Source organism: Sardina pilchardus, chromosome 18, assembly GCF_963854185.1.
Source record: "Sardina pilchardus chromosome 18, fSarPil1.1, whole genome shotgun sequence".
Taxonomy (NCBI): domain Eukaryota; kingdom Metazoa; phylum Chordata; class Actinopteri; order Clupeiformes; family Clupeidae; genus Sardina; species Sardina pilchardus.
Genome location: NC_085011.1, coordinates 23,728,732 through 23,748,196, shown reverse-complemented (window position 1 = coordinate 23,748,196; position 19,465 = coordinate 23,728,732). Strand labels below are relative to the sequence as shown.

The 19,465-nt window shown below is 42.4% G+C and overlaps 2 protein-coding genes across 3 annotated transcripts; both read left to right on the top strand.

The window, feature by feature from the left end:
• The first annotated feature begins 1,989 nt into the window (after positions 1–1,989).
• pex13 (peroxisomal biogenesis factor 13) lies at positions 1,990–5,791 on the top strand. The gene is made up of 4 exons (XM_062519591.1): positions 1,990–2,161; positions 2,814–3,532; positions 4,218–4,340; positions 4,580–5,791. Exons 1-4 carry the CDS (start codon positions 2,091–2,093, stop codon positions 4,888–4,890), a joined length of 1,224 nt encoding a protein of 407 aa, XP_062375575.1. The 5' UTR covers positions 1,990–2,090; the 3' UTR covers positions 4,891–5,791.
• A 2,131-nt stretch (positions 5,792–7,922) lies between these two features.
• On the top strand, positions 7,923–15,741 carry sanbr (SANT and BTB domain regulator of CSR). Of its 2 annotated transcripts, XM_062519590.1 has the most exons (22): positions 7,927–8,178; positions 8,388–8,495; positions 8,757–8,907; positions 9,176–9,365; positions 9,497–9,590; positions 9,724–9,962; positions 10,296–10,354; positions 10,559–10,719; positions 10,892–10,978; positions 11,260–11,370; positions 11,699–11,822; positions 12,233–12,385; positions 12,572–12,720; positions 12,927–13,026; positions 13,108–13,140; positions 13,254–13,353; positions 13,493–13,581; positions 13,678–13,706; positions 13,984–14,057; positions 14,352–14,440; positions 14,650–14,741; positions 15,235–15,741. In XM_062519590.1, exons 3-22 carry the CDS (start codon positions 8,758–8,760, stop codon positions 15,269–15,271), a joined length of 2,160 nt encoding a protein of 719 aa, XP_062375574.1. In that variant the 5' UTR covers positions 7,927–8,178; positions 8,388–8,495; position 8,757; the 3' UTR covers positions 15,272–15,741. The 2 variants fall into 2 exon arrangements, with proteins under 2 accessions (XP_062375573.1, XP_062375574.1); XM_062519589.1 differs by lacking the exon at positions 14,650–14,741 and having other exon boundaries at positions 7,923–8,178.
• Positions 15,742–19,465: the final 3,724 nt, after the last annotated feature.

The window sequence follows — 19,465 nt, the reverse complement described above, 5'->3', positions numbered from 1 at the left end:
AAAATAACTACATACGTAGTATGCACACATGCACACACACGTAGGCATATATTTAAAAAACATTTCTTTCCTCATTCTCTTCAGTCTCATCATCTTCTTGGTCTTTATTTGTATGTACTGTGAATGGGTTGCAGCAGCAGACCTCACCCCTTTCACACTTGCAGTAGTCTGTACAACGTGGCAGTTGCAGTCTCCTTTGCTAATGGCTTTCAATGTGCTGCAGCTACTGCTGGTGACATCAAGATTTACTGGAGCCACTGCCTGGATGGCAAGTGCGAGCATGCCATGTCCCTTCATCAGCAACCTCCCACCCAAACTTTGTGATGTCTCTGGCCTCTGCAGGAGGCTCTCTCTGACCTGCAGCCTTCCACAACATGACCTGAAGATGAGCACGCAGTCTGTGCAGCATCAGGTTGGCATCAGTTGGAGGAAGCTTTTTAAGTTTAGGAGGCTTTTTGCTGCAACTGTAAATCTGGTAGCCAGTGTTCTGCTCATATGTGTGACAAAGAACTCGGTCCCAGTATATTTTAGCTCACTATGAGTGGCATCAACTTCCCCAAGCACAGCATTGAGACCAGCAGTGGTATTTCGTAGGAGTACTTTCAGTGCAGATGAAGGTTGTTCATGTCTATTTCAAGTGTCTGCATATTCAGCCAATATGCCTTCAACAGCTGACAGACGAATTGATTATACCCCCCCTCCACCTAGTTTATGTGATTTATGTAATATAATAGTCAATGAGGACAATGATTTACTGTTTTTGATGTATGATCGTTAAAATCTGGCCAGTCAGTTAGATCTGATACTGTATTTGCAGGAAAGTAGAAAATCAGCCATCACAATAGCTGTGTATAATAATGTGATAATGGCTTCTCTATGTAAAAATCAGCACATTTAGAATAACAGAGAATTGCAGAGGCAATGTTGAGTATTGTGTGATACAACTTTAAATGTAAAGAGCAGACCTGGGACAATGTCCCCATATCATCTCTGACCGGAATTCATTGGAAATGAGATGATTGCACAATCCCTAAAATCGTCCTGTGTTGTTTCCCATCGGTCGCAATTGTGACCGTCATCATGTTCACACATGCTATGGGAACAAACAAAGTTCACATATTTCGTACGCATCCCTCCATACTAGACACCATAAAGATTGTGTGTAGGCCTACCAAAACACTTTGCCCTATGTTTACATAAACATACTTTTCTAAGCTTTAGTTTGGGAGCTTTTGGGTGGAGATTTTCTGTTCAGGGTGCTACCAAAACATATATAAGCAGCTCTGACCATGTGACAAATTACACTACACATTTGTGTGGCACTGCACATATTTAACTGAGACCCTTTCAGGTTTCTATTTTTTTGGGGAAATGTATTAATAATTCATCCAGTGACTTTTAGAGCAAGATTTTGTTGTATGGTCACAATTGTGACCAATGGAATTAAACCATAGACTGTAGACAGAGTCTATAAACAAGTTAATGGTTCAACACTGCCTACCAGCTTCCTTAAATGTTTTCACGAACTCAGCCCTCCAGGTACACTTTTGAGCCTGGCTTTATCACACCATCTGATTTTGTGTGTATAAATTAGAGCATTTTTAATGAGATAGGGCCTCATTTGCCTACTATGTAAACATTAAAATATGAAAAACATGCAATACATGTTTTTACACAAGAAAGTTTCATGGTGATATCTATTATTTAATGCAATAAAACTTAAAGGTAGGCTACTCAACATTTCTGGATGTACTATTGGGTTTACAGAGTAGGCCTAGTAGCCTACGACTACTCTTGAATTCTTGAATTTTCCCTTGGGGATCAATAAAGTACCTATCTATCTATCTATCTATCTATCTATCTATCTATCTATCTATCTACTCTGTCAAGCCTTGATCACACAATGTGTCAGACTAAACTAATCAAAACTTTACGATCTAGACTCTAATCGATTGGTTTCTCCTGAACGCCATTCGTTTCGGTTAGGGCGGAGGGTATCCAGTTAGGTCCTGGCTGTAGTAGGTGGCTAGCAAACTTCGGAGCGTCAGGGATCTTGAGAATTAGATTATTTTTCACAAGCATTTCGAACGATGTCACAGCCTCCTCCTAAACCCTGGGAGAGACGGATTCCTGGGGCAGTTAATGCACCTCTGCACTATCGGTTAGTATCAATTCACTTCCTAGAAAATACCATACCCAACGTGACTACTTAGCTACACACTCGATAGTAAGTTAGCTTGGAAGCTAGCTAGCCGATTTAGCATGGCAGTGGTAAATACGCAGCGGCCTGTTTTGTTTACTTGTATTGACAGAAAGTGTAGGTGCTCAACTAGCTGTATGCTAGTATAGCGATATATATAGGTTATTAAGCCATGCAAGTGTAATACGTGTCTATTTAATGACCTTATCAAAGGCCTGTGTTTTTCTCAATTTCAAGAACTATTGAATTGTGACTTCATGTCCACATCAGGTAGCTGCTATCCCAAAGACATCGCTTGCCCTGTTTTGCGTGAAGGCTATCACGCAATCAGAGAGGGTTAAAGCGGATGCAATCCCTTTGACTTCATTTTAGTGTTGGTATTAGCAAATATCCTTAAGACTTTTTTTCAACCGTCTCTGGTATTACCAACAAGTTAGATTCCATTAAAGGTTCGTCGAAGTCTATCTGGTTAGATAATCATTGTTGAGCACAAGTGGTGCTGATTGCGACAAAAACTCATCTGTGATGTTTTAACTGTTCTCAATAATGTTATGTAATAATAACCTACGCACACTGATGTTCAAGTTACCATAATATTACTCCTCTACTCTAGTACCACAGACTTTGGGTATGGATCTACGCCAATCGGTCCGTCCACTTCAGTCCCCCCTGGTCTGACACGGGTCGCACCTCCGTTGCCGCCAAGACCCGTCCAGCAGTCCTACCGCCCGAACTTCGGCTCCTATCCATCATCTTACGGCCACTATGGTACCTCAATGTATGGTGGCTACAGTCCATACGGCTATGGAGGGTATGGAATGGGTGGAGGTGCTCTGGGTTACAGTCGCTTTGGGACGGAGGAGACACAGCCTAGCCGCTTCGTCCAACAGGCGGAGGAAAGTAGCCGCAGGGCCTTTCAGTCGATCGAGAGCATAGTCCAGGCATTCTCATCTGTGAGTATGATGATGGACGCCACTTTTTCAGCTGTATACAACAGTTTCCGTGCCGTACTGGATGTAGCCAACCACTTTTCCCGACTGCGAGCACACTTTGCCAAAGTACTGTCAGCCTTTGCGCTGGTGCGCACGTTGCGCTACTTGTACCGTCGACTACAGCGGCTTCTAGGACTACGCCGCGACGCAGAGGTGGAGGATCTTTGGGCCGACAGTGAGGCCACAGCTACTATTGCCCTTTCATCAGGCGGGGCGAGGAGTGATCCTCGGGGCGACTCAGTGAAGTCTTGGCCCATCTTCCTGTTCTTTGCAGTGGTCCTGGGAGGCCCTTACCTGATCTGGAGGCTTCTGCGGTCTGCCGAGGGGACAGAGGAAACAGGTGCAAACAGTTTGGAGTGATGTTGAATGGGAATAATTGTTTCACATGCATGCAGCTTGACCATGTTTTATTGTGGCAGTGATATTTTTTAGATAGATAGATCATTTAACAGGAGATTACAGTGTCACAGCAGCTTCAAAACAGACATAACACCACACATTAATTCACATATATCCAGACCTAATAAGTTAATACGTTTTTCTGACTCAATGTGACCCTGTTTTATTTCAAAAAGTAGAATATAGAAAAAGTTGGCTCTAGTTCGGTCGCTAGGTTTATGGCTGGCTCTTTTCCTCAGTGGTTCCTTGTTGGTGCACTGAGTTGCCCAGTAGTTTCCGTTCGTGAGATGGTTTTGGGTCCTTCAAGAGAGGTCCAAAACCATATCTGTTCAATATCTACTTAGTTTAAGTATTATTAAGTGTTTTATGGTTTCTCTATTGTACAGTTATTTGTATGTTGCTTTGGACAAAAGCCTCTGCTAAATACCATTACCATAATGGTTATGATTATGATTATATGGTTATGGTATTAAGCAGACCATTTTGTTCAATATGTTTTGTCCATACAGTATGTGTAGTGAAAACAAGTACACACAGACGAAAAGTTCAGGACCCTTATTTTTTTGCTGGATTTCAGAGTGTAGCAGTTCACTCTCAAGATGTTTAATTTTGAAATTCCATTTCAGCCACCAACTGGGCGAGTGGAGAGGATGACCATGTTGTGGCCCGAGCAGAGTTTGACTTCACAGCTGCCTCTGAGGAGGAGCTCTCCTTTCAGACTGGAGACATGCTCAACCTTGCACCCAAAGGTAAGGACGAGGGGTGGCAGTGTGCGGCAGCATGCAGTTTTGTAAATCTCAAGTCACTTCATTTTGTTTCATTGCCATCGAGAATGATTTTTATACTTAAGAAAAGCAAACACATCTCTGTCAGCCTCAGATACTTAATCTGGAACATTGTTTTTTATTATTATTATTTATTATCATGTTTCACATGCTCCCATCTTCTCTTCCCTCACCCGCTCGCTCCCTCTTTTCCACACCTGCAGAGCAACAGCCTCGAGTTCGCGGCTGGTTGTTGGCCAGCGTGGACGGCCAGACCACAGGCCTGGTCCCTGCCAACTACGTGAAGGTCCTTGGCAAGAGGAGGGGTAGGAGGCATGCGGAGCTGGAGAGGCTGGCACAGCAGCAACAGCAGGCCCCCCAGCCAGGCCTGGCCTCTGCCTCTGGCACCAGCCCTGCCACGGTGCTGCCTCAAAGTTGCCCGGAAGAGATGTTGGAGTCGGTGTTCCGGGAAACGCCGGCTCCGTGTGCCCCGGCCTCAATAGTCATGACGTCAGAAAAGATGGATCTGCTGTAGGGACGCGTGTGCTTAGTGTGCGGAATGCACTAATAGAATGTATCGGAAGCCCTGTGTGTGGTTTCACTTCATTCCCTGTCGCCAGATCAGGTGACTTGTGTTCCCGTGTCCATGTCCCAGGAGTGGGAGTGGAGAATCCAACTGTATGTGGCTGCACTGCAACTTAGTTAGGCCCTTCACTGATGCTGGTACATCACACGGTCCCACAACCATGCTTTAATGCCCAGTGAGCATTTTCAACAGAAATAAATATGTGGATTCAACGATTCAACAACAATTCTGTCATGCGGTTAGCTTCATGTTCAATTTTATCACCGGAGATTTGTGTACAAAAGAGGGAACGTTTGTCGTTTTAAATTCGGATTTGATTAACATTACTGTCATGATATTGTGGAAGCATACACTTAGTCGGATCAAAGCCATAACATGTCAAATCATTATGTGCCCTCATAACACGTGTTCAGTTATTGGGTATGTTGGTTCTTTTTGCTTGTTATGAAATAGTTGAAAACATCATTAACATGAACCCCTTGTCATGAATCAGGAATGTTCCAAGAATTCCATTGTTAATACTCCAACAGCCATAGATATTATAAAGCTTTACAATATCTATGGCAACAGCCTCATGGTGTGTACTCTATAGATATTCCAGGGGCATACAAATGAACCACATTATGTGTACCGGTTTAGACGGATGGCTTTTCTTGCTAACCCATTTGAGTGTGTGACATATGAGTAAAACTGTTCTGTGCATTTACATATTTTGAATCCTTCCTAAAAATATGCACTTTTTCTGCGGTTATTTAATTTGTGCTTGTTAATTCTCCTGGACACATTTACAACTATGTAATTATGTAAATATTAGTCATTATTTTGGGAATAAAAATGTCCATAAACTGTCCTATCTGAATGTGACCCCAGTCATTTCCTCTGTGTTCGATAATAACACATTATCAACAGCTAATAACCAGGTATCTGTCAGGTGTTCTGCGGTTAGTTGCATCCTGAAAGCAGGTTGCACACAAAAATACTTCAGCTGACTTTAGTGAGCCTAGCTTGACATCACAAAAAAAATCTGGTGGCAGTCGGTTACGGTTATGGTTATGCTATTAGGCAGACACCTTTGTCCAAAGTGAAAATACTGGCAGTCATAGTATTCCTAATACCTCTGTTTACATATATTGTTAAAACTATCACAATATCATATTAAAAGAATATGTAACACATTAGCATGTCACTACAAGCTAGCATGATAGCAAAAATGCTAATTGAGTAAACATGTTAAGTTTCTTTACATTTATAATATTAAAATAGCTATATTATTATTATCACTATTATTATTATTATATCACTACTATTATTATTATTATTATATCAAGCATTATTACTACTTTATAAAGTAACTTATTAAGCACTATATCTTAATCAGTATTTTACATGTTAGTGAGTAGTCCTGGCCTATAAGACATTGATGTATAACCCCATGTATAAAATGTTTATATCAAAGATAGCCTTAATTTTCATAGACTACTTGATCAATTACACATAGATGGCTTTGTTTCATTGGCCAAGGATTTTCTGGAGTTTAAGGAGATAGGTATATTCCCCCCAGAGCTGACAAGCTGTCAAGTGGTGGAACATTGTTAAAATTGCCATCATTTGTCCGTAGGTCGAAGGCCAAAAAATGTAGGCTACTTATGGCAGCTTTACTGAACTTACTGAACTTATTTGACAAAATATATGCTAATTAATTTAGCCAAGTACCGCTAAAAACTGTCATGTCCAAGTGCTAAGTTACAGGAATATGAAAAAGAAACTATTTTGACTCTGAGGAAGACACAGTTGTGTCAAAACGTTAGTCAAGTGCTTGCACTGAAATAAATGACTGCAAGTGATCAGAGTGCTCCAACTCCCTTTCTTCCTTTTAAAGTCTCTTGTCTTACTGAGAACCATGAGTGCACTGTGTCCAAAGGATGATGCGTGAACTGCTCTACCTTAATTAGAAACAATTCTGACCTCATGCTGTGTTGGAATTGTGAGTAGACAGCAAAAGTTCTTTGAATGGCAGGCATTGCAGTGGTCTCTGACTTGTATCAGAATTATTATTATTATCATGAACTAAATGCTTTTGACTTTTATTAGGCTTTTAACTCTAACTTTTTCAACTTTTGTGCTTTTCAGCTTGATGGAAGTTCTAGATTGCACAGTAAAATTCTAGTATTAGTTGCAGTAGGCAGCCTACATTTTATTTTAGTGAATATGTTTTGAGTCTGCTCCAGGCCCTACACTGTTCACATGCAGCTGTAGCCTGACTTTTTCTGAACTAGGCTACACTGTCATTCTGTCATTCGCATCGGGTGATGATAAACCCTAATGAACATATAAAGCCAAATGAGCATATGATTTTGAAACAAACCAAGCTAACCAGGAAGGAAAAAGGGTGATCTGTGAATTGAGAATTCGCAAAAATGCCTGTGATGACTTGTTGGAATGAACTTGAACTAAAACTCGTACAATACTGCCATCTAGCGGTAAAACACGGAATCTGTGAGGTGTTACTTTCGCCAGCAGATGGTGGTGTTGCTACAACATTTTATAGAGTGGCATCATGAGTTGGTAAAGGTTTTTGTAAAGGATTTTGTAAAAGCTTTTCTGAGACTACATTTATTTACGGGAGGTAAACATTTGAAAAAGCAATGACACATGTGAAAGCCACATGTGACTTCATGACCTTGAGCTTCATGACAACATTCGAAGAGCACTTTTGCAAACGCGGACCATAAAAAGCAAATACACAGATCAACACTGGCACGAAAGTAGCGTCAGAGAGAGCCCTACATTTACTGATTGTTCAAGAAAACAAAGTCTTTAGCAGGAGAGGAGGATGTGAGTGGAGGTCATGCTGTCACCAAGCAACGAGGACGCATATTTGCACCTGCTGCACTGCGGCACCGGAAGTGCACGAGGAGAGGATACACTGAACTAGATGATGCTACGCCCGACTAATCTTCCTCCACAGTCCAAGTAAGCTGTCCCCTCCCTCAGAGTGGCAATGATTGCGCATCTTACCCGTACATCCATTTTTGTCACTTTGTCAGTTTTCTGGATGGGAGGAGGAGGATGGCCGCTGCTGCAGTAGCCTAGATAGTTATATTTTTGCTTAGAACCATACAGCGGCGCTACTTGTAGTTTGCTAACTTAGCTAGTCAGAGTGCATGAGTGCTCACATGGGTTTCTAGTCATTCACTGAAACTACGAAAGCTTCCACTCAAAGAATAAGAGATGCTTGTAAGTAACTTTTCAACATAGTATGACATTATGGTCTGAAGTTGGGGTTGTCAAAGAAGCTATCGATTAACGTTACTGATTCTCAGTAGCTAGCTATTTTATCCTAATGTTGGTATGCCACAAGCTCTTACTCTAAGTTGTTTTTGTCTTCTGCTTGGCGACGTAACTTAGTATTTGATACACATTGTCACGCGAACATGTTACTTTAGAAAAAAGCTGACCTCCCCACCGGCTCACCGAAGAAGTAAGGTTATCTGATGACAGCATCCGACAGACGAGGGAGGTTGTCGCAATAAAACATCCACCAGAGTAAGCAAGTAAGTCAAGATAGCTCACTCAGCCATGAGCCCACACAGTCATTTGTCTCTCCAAGATATCAGCAGTTTTGAGTTTAAGTTAGACTCGCATGCTTTGTCAAGGGTGTGCTTAAACCGACTGATGTCGAAGAGGGGCAGTGATATAAAACTATGGTTGTCCTAATTGCCCTGCAGCCTGCAGGGCTATACCCTACTCCTTTTTATTATTATTATTACACAGTTATACACTGTTACAATAATTGAAATATGTATCTCTCTCAGAATGAGTCGTCTGTGCTCAGTCAACAACAATTTCCCATATGACAACAACACACTGGTCCTGGACATGGTGCTCAGCTCTCTCTGGGGAATGCCACAGCCCATCAACTGGGAGAGTGTGGCTCAGCTGGTCCCTGGTTTTACTCCAAAGGAGGTAAATGTAGCTTCCAACTTCCAGATCTTGCCATATTACTAGTTAGGGAGTAGTAGTCACTTGCAACTACCTCTTCTACAGTTCTTATTTATCTAATGTAGAAAAACATCCTTTATCCAGTACACTAGCCTTTTATGGAGGGTGCTGCCAAACGATCATATAAAACTACAGTATGTGTTTCACTTGATATGTCTATATTGATTCAGACATGTTGATGTTATGAGACATATCTCCTTTGTTCAAGATATTAATTTTCTCCTGTGTGCAGTGTGCACGTAGATTTGAGGAACTGAAAAGCACTGGCAGTTTCCCCCTCGTGGATGAGCAGTGTAACCCTCTGACGGTGGGTGGGAGCTCACCATCAGACACTCTCTCCTCCTACATCAAGTCGTCTCTGCTGGAGCTGACCGGAGACACAGGAGATGCACGTGCCAACCAGAGCACCATCTCAGTTTCAGGTGGGGCATTTGCAAGATTAGCCAGCGATCACATGGGAAATCAGAGATGGCGTCTTTGTGGTGTGTCCAAAATAAAAGACTCTTGACAACCATTCCTAGCTTTACCGGAAGATTCTGTGGTTTGTGCACAGGCCTTACGGTTTTGCCCTCTGGGAGAGGAGCAGCGGCTGAGACCGAGAGCAATGTGGCGTCCGAAGAGGGAGAGAGGGTGAACACTGGGACGAGGTAAGGCTGGCTGGTACCGGGGGGCATGTCAAGAAAAACGTACAGCTACTAACGCTAACAGCTAATAGCAATGTCATAGTTTGGAGGTGAGTCCCTGTTTATGTACCAAGTTTACACAATTCTCCCCTCACAGCCATAACATGGTCATCCACGTGTGCGACGAGGCTAAGAATCTGAAGCAGGACTTTGTGTGCCCCCGGGATCTGCTGATCAGTGAGATGCGCTACTTCGCCGAGTATCTGTCAGTGGACGCCCAGCGCTGGGAGGAGGTCGACATCTCGGTGCACTGCGATGTGCAGATTTTCGACTGGCTCATGAACTATGTCAAGAGGAATGCCGACACTGAGAATCACTACGAGAAGCCCAAGCTCGGTAAAACTCAACTCAAGCTTATGAGTTTTTTCTTTGTTCACTCACAAATGCCTGCGTGTGTGTGCGTGTGTGTGTGTGTGTGTGTGTGTGTGTGTGTGTGAGTGTGTGAGTGTGTGGGGTGGGGATGTTGTCCTGTTCATATTAATAGCGCTCATTTTAGGTGGTTGTCAGTGCTTGGTTTATTTATCCATGTCTGGTAGTGCTGTGCAGGGTGGGGTCGTGACCTGTGGTGTGTCTTGTTCTGGTGTGGGAGCTTGTGGTGGTGTGTGTCATGCGGGCTCTACTTTTGGCCATTTGTCACGTGGTGGGTTTTGTGGTGTTTGTCGGTTACAGAACCCAGCAATGTGATCTCAATCCTGATCTCCTCTGAATTCTTGAAGATGGACACATTAGTAAGTGTGGTGATGTGAAGCCATTGTGATCTTGTGTTCATGGCTTGCTGCATGCATGGTGGCCCATACATGTGAGTTTTATTATTGAGGTATGGTGCTGTGTGTCAGCATGTTAATTAATAATCTCGGCTGTAGAAGATGTTGGTATTTCAACTGGAATGTGTTAGACGGTTGCAACAATTCTTTCTTTTCCTGACTCGTTAGGTTGAAGATTGTGTTCAGTTCTGTCACAAAAACATGAGTGCCATAGTAGCGACACCATGCAATATGAACTGCATCAACAGCAACCTGGCTGCACGCATAGCCGACCTCTTCAATCATAACGAAGCGGATGACATTAAGGACAAAAAGGACAAATTCAAAAGGTAACTTTTTGAATTCTCTTTCAATTCCCAACAGCATCATGGTTTTGATGTCGTTATGAGAATTCCCTTATCTCTCCCAACAATATCATGGTTTTGATGTTATTATGAGCATATGTTTATATATGTTTTGTAAATTATCATTATCAATAAATGTGCATGATATCTCTTGAAGCAAATTATTCCAGAAGAAAATCGAGAGGCTGTTCGAACCTGATCGTGAGAACCCCGACTCACCAGGGAGCGCTGCCACTCTGTACAGGTCAGACAAGCCTTGCTGGTTGTTAGATTGAATCATCACTTTCACTTACTACTCTTAACTACTACTACGGGTGCCTGACTACTATGTGTGAGATCATAGGAAAATATCTAAATCAACTTTGTACACAAAAACAGCTCCCGATAATGATTTAATGTGTGTAATGTTTTCAAGGCACTTTGCTCTAGTTTGCTTCAACTTGCTGGGTTGAATAATAGTGTTATTGGGATATGCGTGTTCTCTCCCTTCAGTTTTATTTTACTGCTATGTATGTCTTCTCCCAGGTGTGGTCTCTGCCAAAAACTGTTGACCAAGGACACGGAGAGGAAGATCCCTTGTGTCCCAGGGAAAATCAACATCGACCCTCACGGCAACATTATATACAATCACACCAGGTGAACAAGACCCTCGGCAGCCTTTAAAGTGTTCGTAGTAAAAGTGTGCTCCTGTTGTTCAGCTGTTTTTCCAGCTACCCGTAATTTCCCGACTATCAGCCGTGGCTTATACGTTGATTTTGAAAAAAAAATGTAGCTATGAGATTAATACAGGGGGGCAGTTAATATGGTTTTGTTTCTTTTAACTTGCATAAAACACTGTCCTGCGGCTTATACACAATGTGGCTAATACACAGGAAATTACTGTAAACAACATGTTGTGAGTCTATGCCTATTGTCCTTTAAAGAAGCAGAATTGGGTTTGAAGTTCTGGTTGTGTGGTCTTCAGGCACAAGGGCTGGGAGATCCATGACTATCTGAATGGTTTGTATGAGGAGCTCAAGTCGTGGGTGCTGGCCTACTGGAGGATCTGGGGAACCATCAACTCCCTCACTTGCTCATGTTGTAAACAGGTGAGCCTATTGTCAAAGTACACAAGACTGGTTGGTTTAGTTTATTCAATTGTTCTTGGAAAAACTTGAGTCTGCAGCTGGTTTGTGGAAAGTTTTTGTACAGTATGTGATCACCAGTAAAGAAAGTTATTGTAAATCGATGAATTGTACTGTTTTATCTGTTGATCTTTAACCAAAATCAGGATTTATTTGTCAGCTTTATGTGCCTTGTGACTCACCAAAGTCTCCAACTTCTTTGATAAAGATAAATTAGCGGTATTCAACTGAATCAAGGCCGCACATTATCCTTATCATAACTAAATACAAAAAAAGACAAATACTGCCTTTTTCTGTTTTGTTACGTTTCCCCCTTGTATCCTGGGATTGCACTGTGTTGACAGAGCAGCTGTGTCCTGTATCTCTCTGCACAGACGTTTTTATGCACTGAGCTGTCCCACTGCAAATATCACCCGGAGGCGGTGGTGTACGCGGGCATAGGGGCAGAGCAGGCCTGGCACGGCACGGGCATCTACCCCTGCTGCAACCAGAGAGTGCTGCGCTTCGACCCCACATGCATGCCCAAGGTATGTCAGCACGCCCCCCCCCCCCCCCCCCCATGCCAACTTCCATGCCAGTCAGGCTATTTCTGGAAGTGGCCAGGAGGAGAGTGTACAAATGCTGACCTTGTTTGACGGTAATTCTGCTACTAGGCCTGCTATGCGGATAGCTAACTAGCCAATGCCTGTGTGTGGGTTGTGTGTCGTTTTTAGGGTTGTAAGATGCGGGATCATGTCGTTGGGGCATCGGATGGTGGTGACTGCAGCGGTCAGCCGGTGAGTACAGCACAGACGGGACTGCTCGATGACCTCCTGCTTCACAGGGATGACGTGTGTATCACTTCTGCCCCACAACCTGAGAGGTGAGGAACAAGTGTACCCCAAATCCATACTTGTGAGCCCCAATTCCCTAACTTAAGCAGATATTTATATGTATACATGTCTCCCTTGATACTGCATCAGAGTATTATAATTTAAGTAAAATTATCCATATGGCTGCCTTCTTTATCACATTATTTTCAGCATTGTGTCTGTGTCTGTGTCTGTGTCTGTGTCGTGTTTGTTGTAGTCCTGTGGAGTCACCTCCAGTGGGAGAGAAAGCAACAGACTGCGACATCCTTTTGGAGCCGGGTGTCCTGTCCTGTCTTAGAACAGGAGAACTCACTGCTGTGAGTACTAATTTCATACGCACTTGACATGCTATATTAATGGTATTAATGGTTAACCTTTTTTTTTCACCTTTGTTACAGTTTTCATTGCTGAAAAACTGGAATCTGCAGTTGGTTCGTGGAAGACTTTTTTCCCCCATCATGGCATTAAAGAAATGAATGTGGTGTGGATTCTGCCGTGTGTTGTGCCTGTCTTGTGATTAATGTAAATGTAAATCATCCTGCAGCGTCCTCAGTCTCTGCTCTCTGAGGATGAAGACTACACCACTGGGTCAGAGGTCACTGAAGATGAGGTTGGGGATGAGGAGGAGGTTTCAAAGAAGCAAGGTCATTTGTCTTTACAAGGAGTGGCCAGTAGATGGCATCAGTCTTTTGCTTACATATTTATACTTTATCATTCAGGCCATTGCTATGTTAAAATCTTTTAAAATAATAAATGTTTTGTTTTTTCGTTCTTCCTGACTAGCTGCAAAGAAAGCAAGGAAATCGAACAAACCACTGAAGAGGCAGGTGTCCTCACCCAACTTTCATCGCAAAGAGAGGAGTGTGGAGAAGGTGTGTCTCCGGTCTCCCGCTCTTTCCAATATGTGTGTGTGTTGTTAACCAGCAAAACATAACCCCGAGCATTTCCTTTGTTTTTGTTATGAACAGGCTGCCTCACGAGATTCCACTCCATTCACGTGAGTACACGCATAACTCATGGACTATGATCATTCTGTCAAATCCTCGGTCACACCCTGAGGGGAGGGGAAGGGGGGGGGGGTCAATGCATACATAACAAACGCCCTCTGTTCCGCAAGTGTCTTCGTCAGCATGTCAAAGTTGAATGTTGTGCTGTTCAGTCATTCTATTCTGATCATACTTTACTTTATTTTAAAATAATTAAGATTTAATTCAATCAAGCAAAAAAGAAAAACTATACTAGCTCACTGGAACTGAAATTTGATCTTGTTGCAGTGTAAGCATCCAAAAGAGTAAATGGGACAGTTCCCGATCCATGCGGTTCAACCAGGATGCCCAGAGAGAAGACGGTATGCCTTTCACTGTGCTGCCCACCCTTGTCTGAAGTGCTACACACTAAAATAACTGTGGTGCCTTATTTTTGTCTAAATGCAATATCCTGATACTAATAGCTGTGTTGGAACAAAGTTATTTGTAGACCTTATTTATTTGTTTAGTTTAAAAAAGCTCTGACAGCTATGGCAGTGATGTGATTGGCCAAAAATAGATCCTTTATTCATGTCACTTGGAGTCTTCTATTTTCAGTATCTGTAAGCTTTTGCATTGATTTGCTCCTGCTTTTCTTTTTCTGACCCGTGTCTCAGATCAACGGAGGATGATGGAAATTATTGGACATCTCACGAAGCTGAGGTTTGGTGATGTAGAACAAAGCAAATCCAAGGATGTGAAAGAGGTAAATACTCCGCTCACAAAATGGTCATCTTTGTGTTCATTTCTACATACCCATTGTCTTAAAGTGTTTATATTTCGTACTCAAGTCATGTACAAATATTATGACTTGAAACTTGCATTTGAAAGCTTCTGTGGTGGTTGTGGTCATTCAGTAGCATGCAATAGCATATTTTAGGGTCTCATTACTTTTGTATGGGATACTGTTCCTAGTATGCAGGAGGAATCTACTCCAGGCTTGAGGCTCAGTTCAGGAGTGCTTCCCAAGGAAGTGGACGACACAGTAGCTCTGAGAAGACCCACAGGTGCTGATCACATCGTAATGCAGTGTAGTGCTGAAATTATTCTCACATGTCAGATCTCATTTTTGTCCCTTTTGTGTGTGCCACACAGTTAGTTCCAAGTATTTGCACACTGTGACCCAAGTGTGGTCATTTTTGCCTCAGAATGGATCTGAAATGAAGCAATCTTGATGTTTGACGTGTAGAGTTTCAGCTTGAATTCAATGGGTTAAACAAAAATATAGCAGTAACTGTTAAGGAATAATAGCCATTTTTATACATGGTATAAACATTTTATATATTTATACATTTTATATGGTCTCTTTGTATGTTTATATTTTTGCCCTGTGTTTTTGTTTTTTATATACTGTGATGTGATATGGATTCCCCTGGGTCTGAAATAAAGAATTATATACATTGATACATATACTGTTCCTTTTCAGCACTCTTCTGCATAAGTCATTACAAATTGCATTATTTTCCCCTTTGCCCCCCCCCTCCCCCTCTTCGTCTGCAGAGGAAAGTCACGCTTCGGGCAGTCCAGACCAACATAAGAGCTGCAGCATGTGGACTGGAGAAGAAAACAAGATGCTCAGCAGCAGTGCAGTCCAGATGGGTCCTCCAGCGCCCCCACATCCCTCCGCCTCCTGCTCCCCTCCAGCCCTAGAGCCGCTCAGAGGCCCACTATGGCGCTGTCTGGTTCGGCTCCACTTCTGGACCGGAGTCCCCAGCCTGCTTGGTCTGCAGTAGCGTAGGTAGTTCTAATCACCTGAAATAACTGTGGCCCTAAGTTCAACTCACATGACTTTGACTGATCACCTCCATTCACTTCCATTAATTTCTGTGCAAGGATTTAGTACTTTACTGAGGGGGAAATGCTATGGTGACGTGAATGAATGGTTAACCCTGATGGTCCCATGCCTGACTTCATCCCTACCTTCTTGTGGCATGTAGGCTTAAAACATTTGCAACATTGAGGCCAAAAAGAGTCTTCAAAAGTCTTAAATAAAAAGTGTGAAATCAAGTTGTCTTTTGTCCATGTTCTGTTAAAATGTTTATTGTTATCATTATTAACATGTATTAGAGGTTTTGAGTAACATTGTTTTCCTGTCCTCTCTGTTGGTGCTTAATGTAAACAATGGTAACTAATTGTAAACCATCGAACGTTCATCATCCAAATCTTCACTTACACTGGTGTGCGATATGATGACTCACTTAATTATGATTTTGAAGTGTGTAACCCCTAAACACTATAATAATGGCCAGTGTTGTGCTGTGCGGGAATTTTCAAGTTAATTTGGATAGATGTCACTACAAAAGGCAGAAAACAAATGTATAGTATTTACTGACAAAAAAAGTAAGAAAAGCTGAAAGATGAAATTATATGCCATCAAAAGATGTTACCTACAAGCAATCAGTTGTTGAAGCATCATCATCACCTGCCACCCACAAGTCTTGTCTGGTGCTTGGAGAAGAGCCTCCATCTGAGAGCCTCTTCTCCTTCAGCACTCCACCGTGAGTCATCGTTTTTGGGTTGTGGACTCCCCGTCAGTCGGTCATGTAGGTGGTCTGGCAGTACAAGCCATCTGTGTTTATTACAAGGCGACAACAAGTGTAAAGCAGATGTAGAGGAAAGACAAGAGTACAAGGGAGCTGGAGCAGGTGAGTACAGATGGATTTGAGGTTGGTTGGTTCAGCAGATGGCATTGAATCTAAATGTGTACATACTGCTCACAGGATGCCAGGCTGGTACCTTTACGTGAAGACGTAGAGGTTTTGAGGAAAGGACAATTGGGGCTGGGGGGGGGGGGGGGGGGAGTGGCAAACACTCCCGGTGTTTATCTGGCCCAGCTTGGGTTACCAGTCTGGGGCCTTGGCGCACAATACACAAATGGTCATGTGACATCACCAACTCCTGGAAACTGAGCTGGACAGTCACAGCGTCCCCTTAATTCAATATCCACGAGCAACGACTCCTGAGCACTGACAGTAAGCCAGTGTGCTCTGCAAATCAACTTTTATGTAAATTCTCTCTGCACTCCCAATATTGATATTTTCTAACTCTGCTGGGAATTAGATTTCCGTCCAACACTGATCTGCCTCTCGGGTGGCTTCAACTGTCCCCTGTTGCCACAGAGCAAACTGATATCATGTAAGGGTACAATGAATGGCTCTTGTATTTGGTATTGGGGAACAAAGACTGGACACAGTGAAGTGAAAGGTAGACATTGTCTCTATTCTTTGTGCAATGGACATTTGGACACATCCGGCCTTTTATGTCTGCCCTTTGTCTATTGTTCCAACCAAAGAAAGTCTTACTTGCACAAACATCATGCTTTGAGTGTTTTGTGTAGAAAACTGCTATCACTATACAGAAAACAATGCTCCAACACTTGCCAGTTGCTTTCAGTCATTATACATCATCCCAAAGAATATGATTTTCTTCGAAAAACAAACAAATAAATAATAAGATCTGTTACACTGTACATAAATCTCAATGTTGAATTAACATTAAAAATCACTGACCATGGTTGTTTTAATTGATACCCACTCACAAGGCTTAAAGTGCTGAAATCACAGACATTAGGGCTTTCAGATCAGCCACTAGAGAGAGCTCTTTGTTTTGGTTATAACAATGTTGGGGAGGGGGTTGCTCTGCTCTCACAACATAGACTTCCGGACAGAGCTTCACCTCTCCCCTCCCCTATGTTGTATGTTCAGTGTTACACTTGCTCATAGGCATAGTTTATAGTTTACTATTATTATTAAATAATAATAAGAATCTTTATATAAAATAAATATGAAAGTAATAGATTTTCTAAATAAAACAATTGCATGCAGAAATCAAAGCCATATAATTTAAAGAAAATAAACAAAACAACTGAATTAAAACATCAATTCATTTTCAAGAGGCTGTCAAACTTAAGAACGGTATATATGTCCTAAAGATGAGTAAAAGAGGACACTGTCTTTGCTAACTTGATGTCCTCTAGATCATTCCAAAGCATTGGGGACCTGACACTAAATGATCTGTCACCTTTAGTCTTGAGTAAAAAAAGACGCTACCAGAGATTCTCTATACATGCAAGTGTAAAAGGCACCGAGATGTCAGATATATAGCTGGGAGAGAAACCATGTAGAATAAGGTTAGTGTGCACATAAAGTTGTATGAACATGATTTATAATGGAGGAAAATCCACTGTGAAGTCCTGCATAGTCCAGTTAGTCCGCAATGCCACTAAAGCTTTGACAATTGTAACCTATAACACAAAGACTGCAGAGTTGCACAATTTTAGCTCCTGTTAGTCCTAGAAAAGAATCAACAAAGTGCAGTTTACAGCAGGAGAAGATGTGTGAGAGCATGATTTATTTCCACTGCATACTGCATGCATTCCAATGCTATTGCTCCGCAAACAATGGCACTGCTTTTTTCATGCCTGGAGCAGAAAAAACAACAACATTGTGTGTGAATGTTATTGAAGGGTCAGCCATTTCTGTGATGCAATGATAATGTATGTAAGCAGTTTGCCAAGACCAAGCAGAACAAGATTTGGCCAGCCCAATCCTGAACACTTCAAAATCTCACACGTGTCTGAGTGAAATGCCTCTGTTGTTTATGGTAAACTGACAGATGATAGTGATGGGAAAAACGACTCAGTGACGCGAACCGGTTCAACCGAGCGGTTTTTGAATGGCGTACCGGGTTAATTGATTCGGTTTCGGTTCGCGGGGGGGGGGGGGGGGTCGCACATTTACTCCCTCCGCCATAGTCGCTCCAAAACATGCAACATGCAGCCTCAAAGCGCAAGCAAATGTCTTGCTCTCCTCCTGCCATTTAGCCTTTTAAAATGTTAACAGCCAACACTCACATCTTCTTGACATGGAACGTAACCACCAAGCTTGTCTAATGTTATAGCATACTTGCTTGCACTAACACTATATGGATTTGACCAAGAACAGACTAACTCCTGCTAGGTCTAACCTGTTGTGAATCGGTAGGTCGTAGCCCACCGTATCGTTAATATTCATTCGGCTAGATTATTTTAACAGTTGCCATGCACGAAATACTGCAAAAAAAAGTAGTGATTTTATAAAGACAAACATTGGCTACAAAAAGCACAATTATATCACAGCCTTTTATTTGCAGAGTATTGATGATACATTACATTGGCGATTGACTTTCAACGTTAGTTAGCTCTCACCGACCGCAACCGTTTTTCAACTCGTTCAGTCAACAATTCTCTCGGTCTGCTTCTTGCTATTTGCTATCAGTACCCCATTTCCTGATTGATTCTACCACCACTCCAATGGAGGCGCTGATGAGCTAGATTACTACACACACAGTAGCAGAAGAAAACCACCTAGCAAACAGGTACCACCGATTGCACTGACGCACACAGCTCGTGCGAAGCGCGCCGCCACGAATGTGGTAAAAAAACAGCAGTGAGTCGGTTCATTGACGTGTGGCACTCGATTCTCCCGATTCACTGACACGAATCGGGTTAATTAACCGACTCATCGGTCAGTTCGCCATCACTAACAGATGAGTCCGTTGTGATTTTCAGTTTGCACACTGCCACACTGTGGTATGTTGTCATAGAAACTTTGAAAAATATGTTTGAGGGTATAACCCCACTACCAAATGTATTATGACTTTGGGAAAAGTGTTACCTTAGCAGTATGTTAAACTAAAGTACTATCCATGGCAACAACTTACTAGGCCAGATATGGAGAACTGTACTAAATAT

Bases quoted from the DNA above. Each gene is read 5' to 3' on its own strand.
- pex13 (XM_062519591.1), top strand. From the start codon at position 2,091: ATGTCACAGCCTCCTCCTAAACCCTGGGAGAGACGGATTCCTGGGGCA. The intron at 3,533-4,217 runs GTGCAAACAGTT...ATTCCATTTCAG, and splicing joins CGAGGGGACAGAGGAAACAG to CCACCAACTGGGCGAGTGGA. The intron at 4,341-4,579 runs GTAAGGACGAGG...CCACACCTGCAG, and splicing joins GCTCAACCTTGCACCCAAAG to AGCAACAGCCTCGAGTTCGC.
- sanbr (XM_062519589.1), top strand. From the start codon at position 8,758: ATGAGTCGTCTGTGCTCAGTCAACAACAATTTCCCATATGACAACAAC. The intron at 8,908-9,175 runs GTAAATGTAGCT...TCCTGTGTGCAG, and splicing joins CTGGTTTTACTCCAAAGGAG to TGTGCACGTAGATTTGAGGA. The intron at 14,058-14,351 runs GTATGCCTTTCA...CCCGTGTCTCAG, and splicing joins GGATGCCCAGAGAGAAGACG to ATCAACGGAGGATGATGGAA.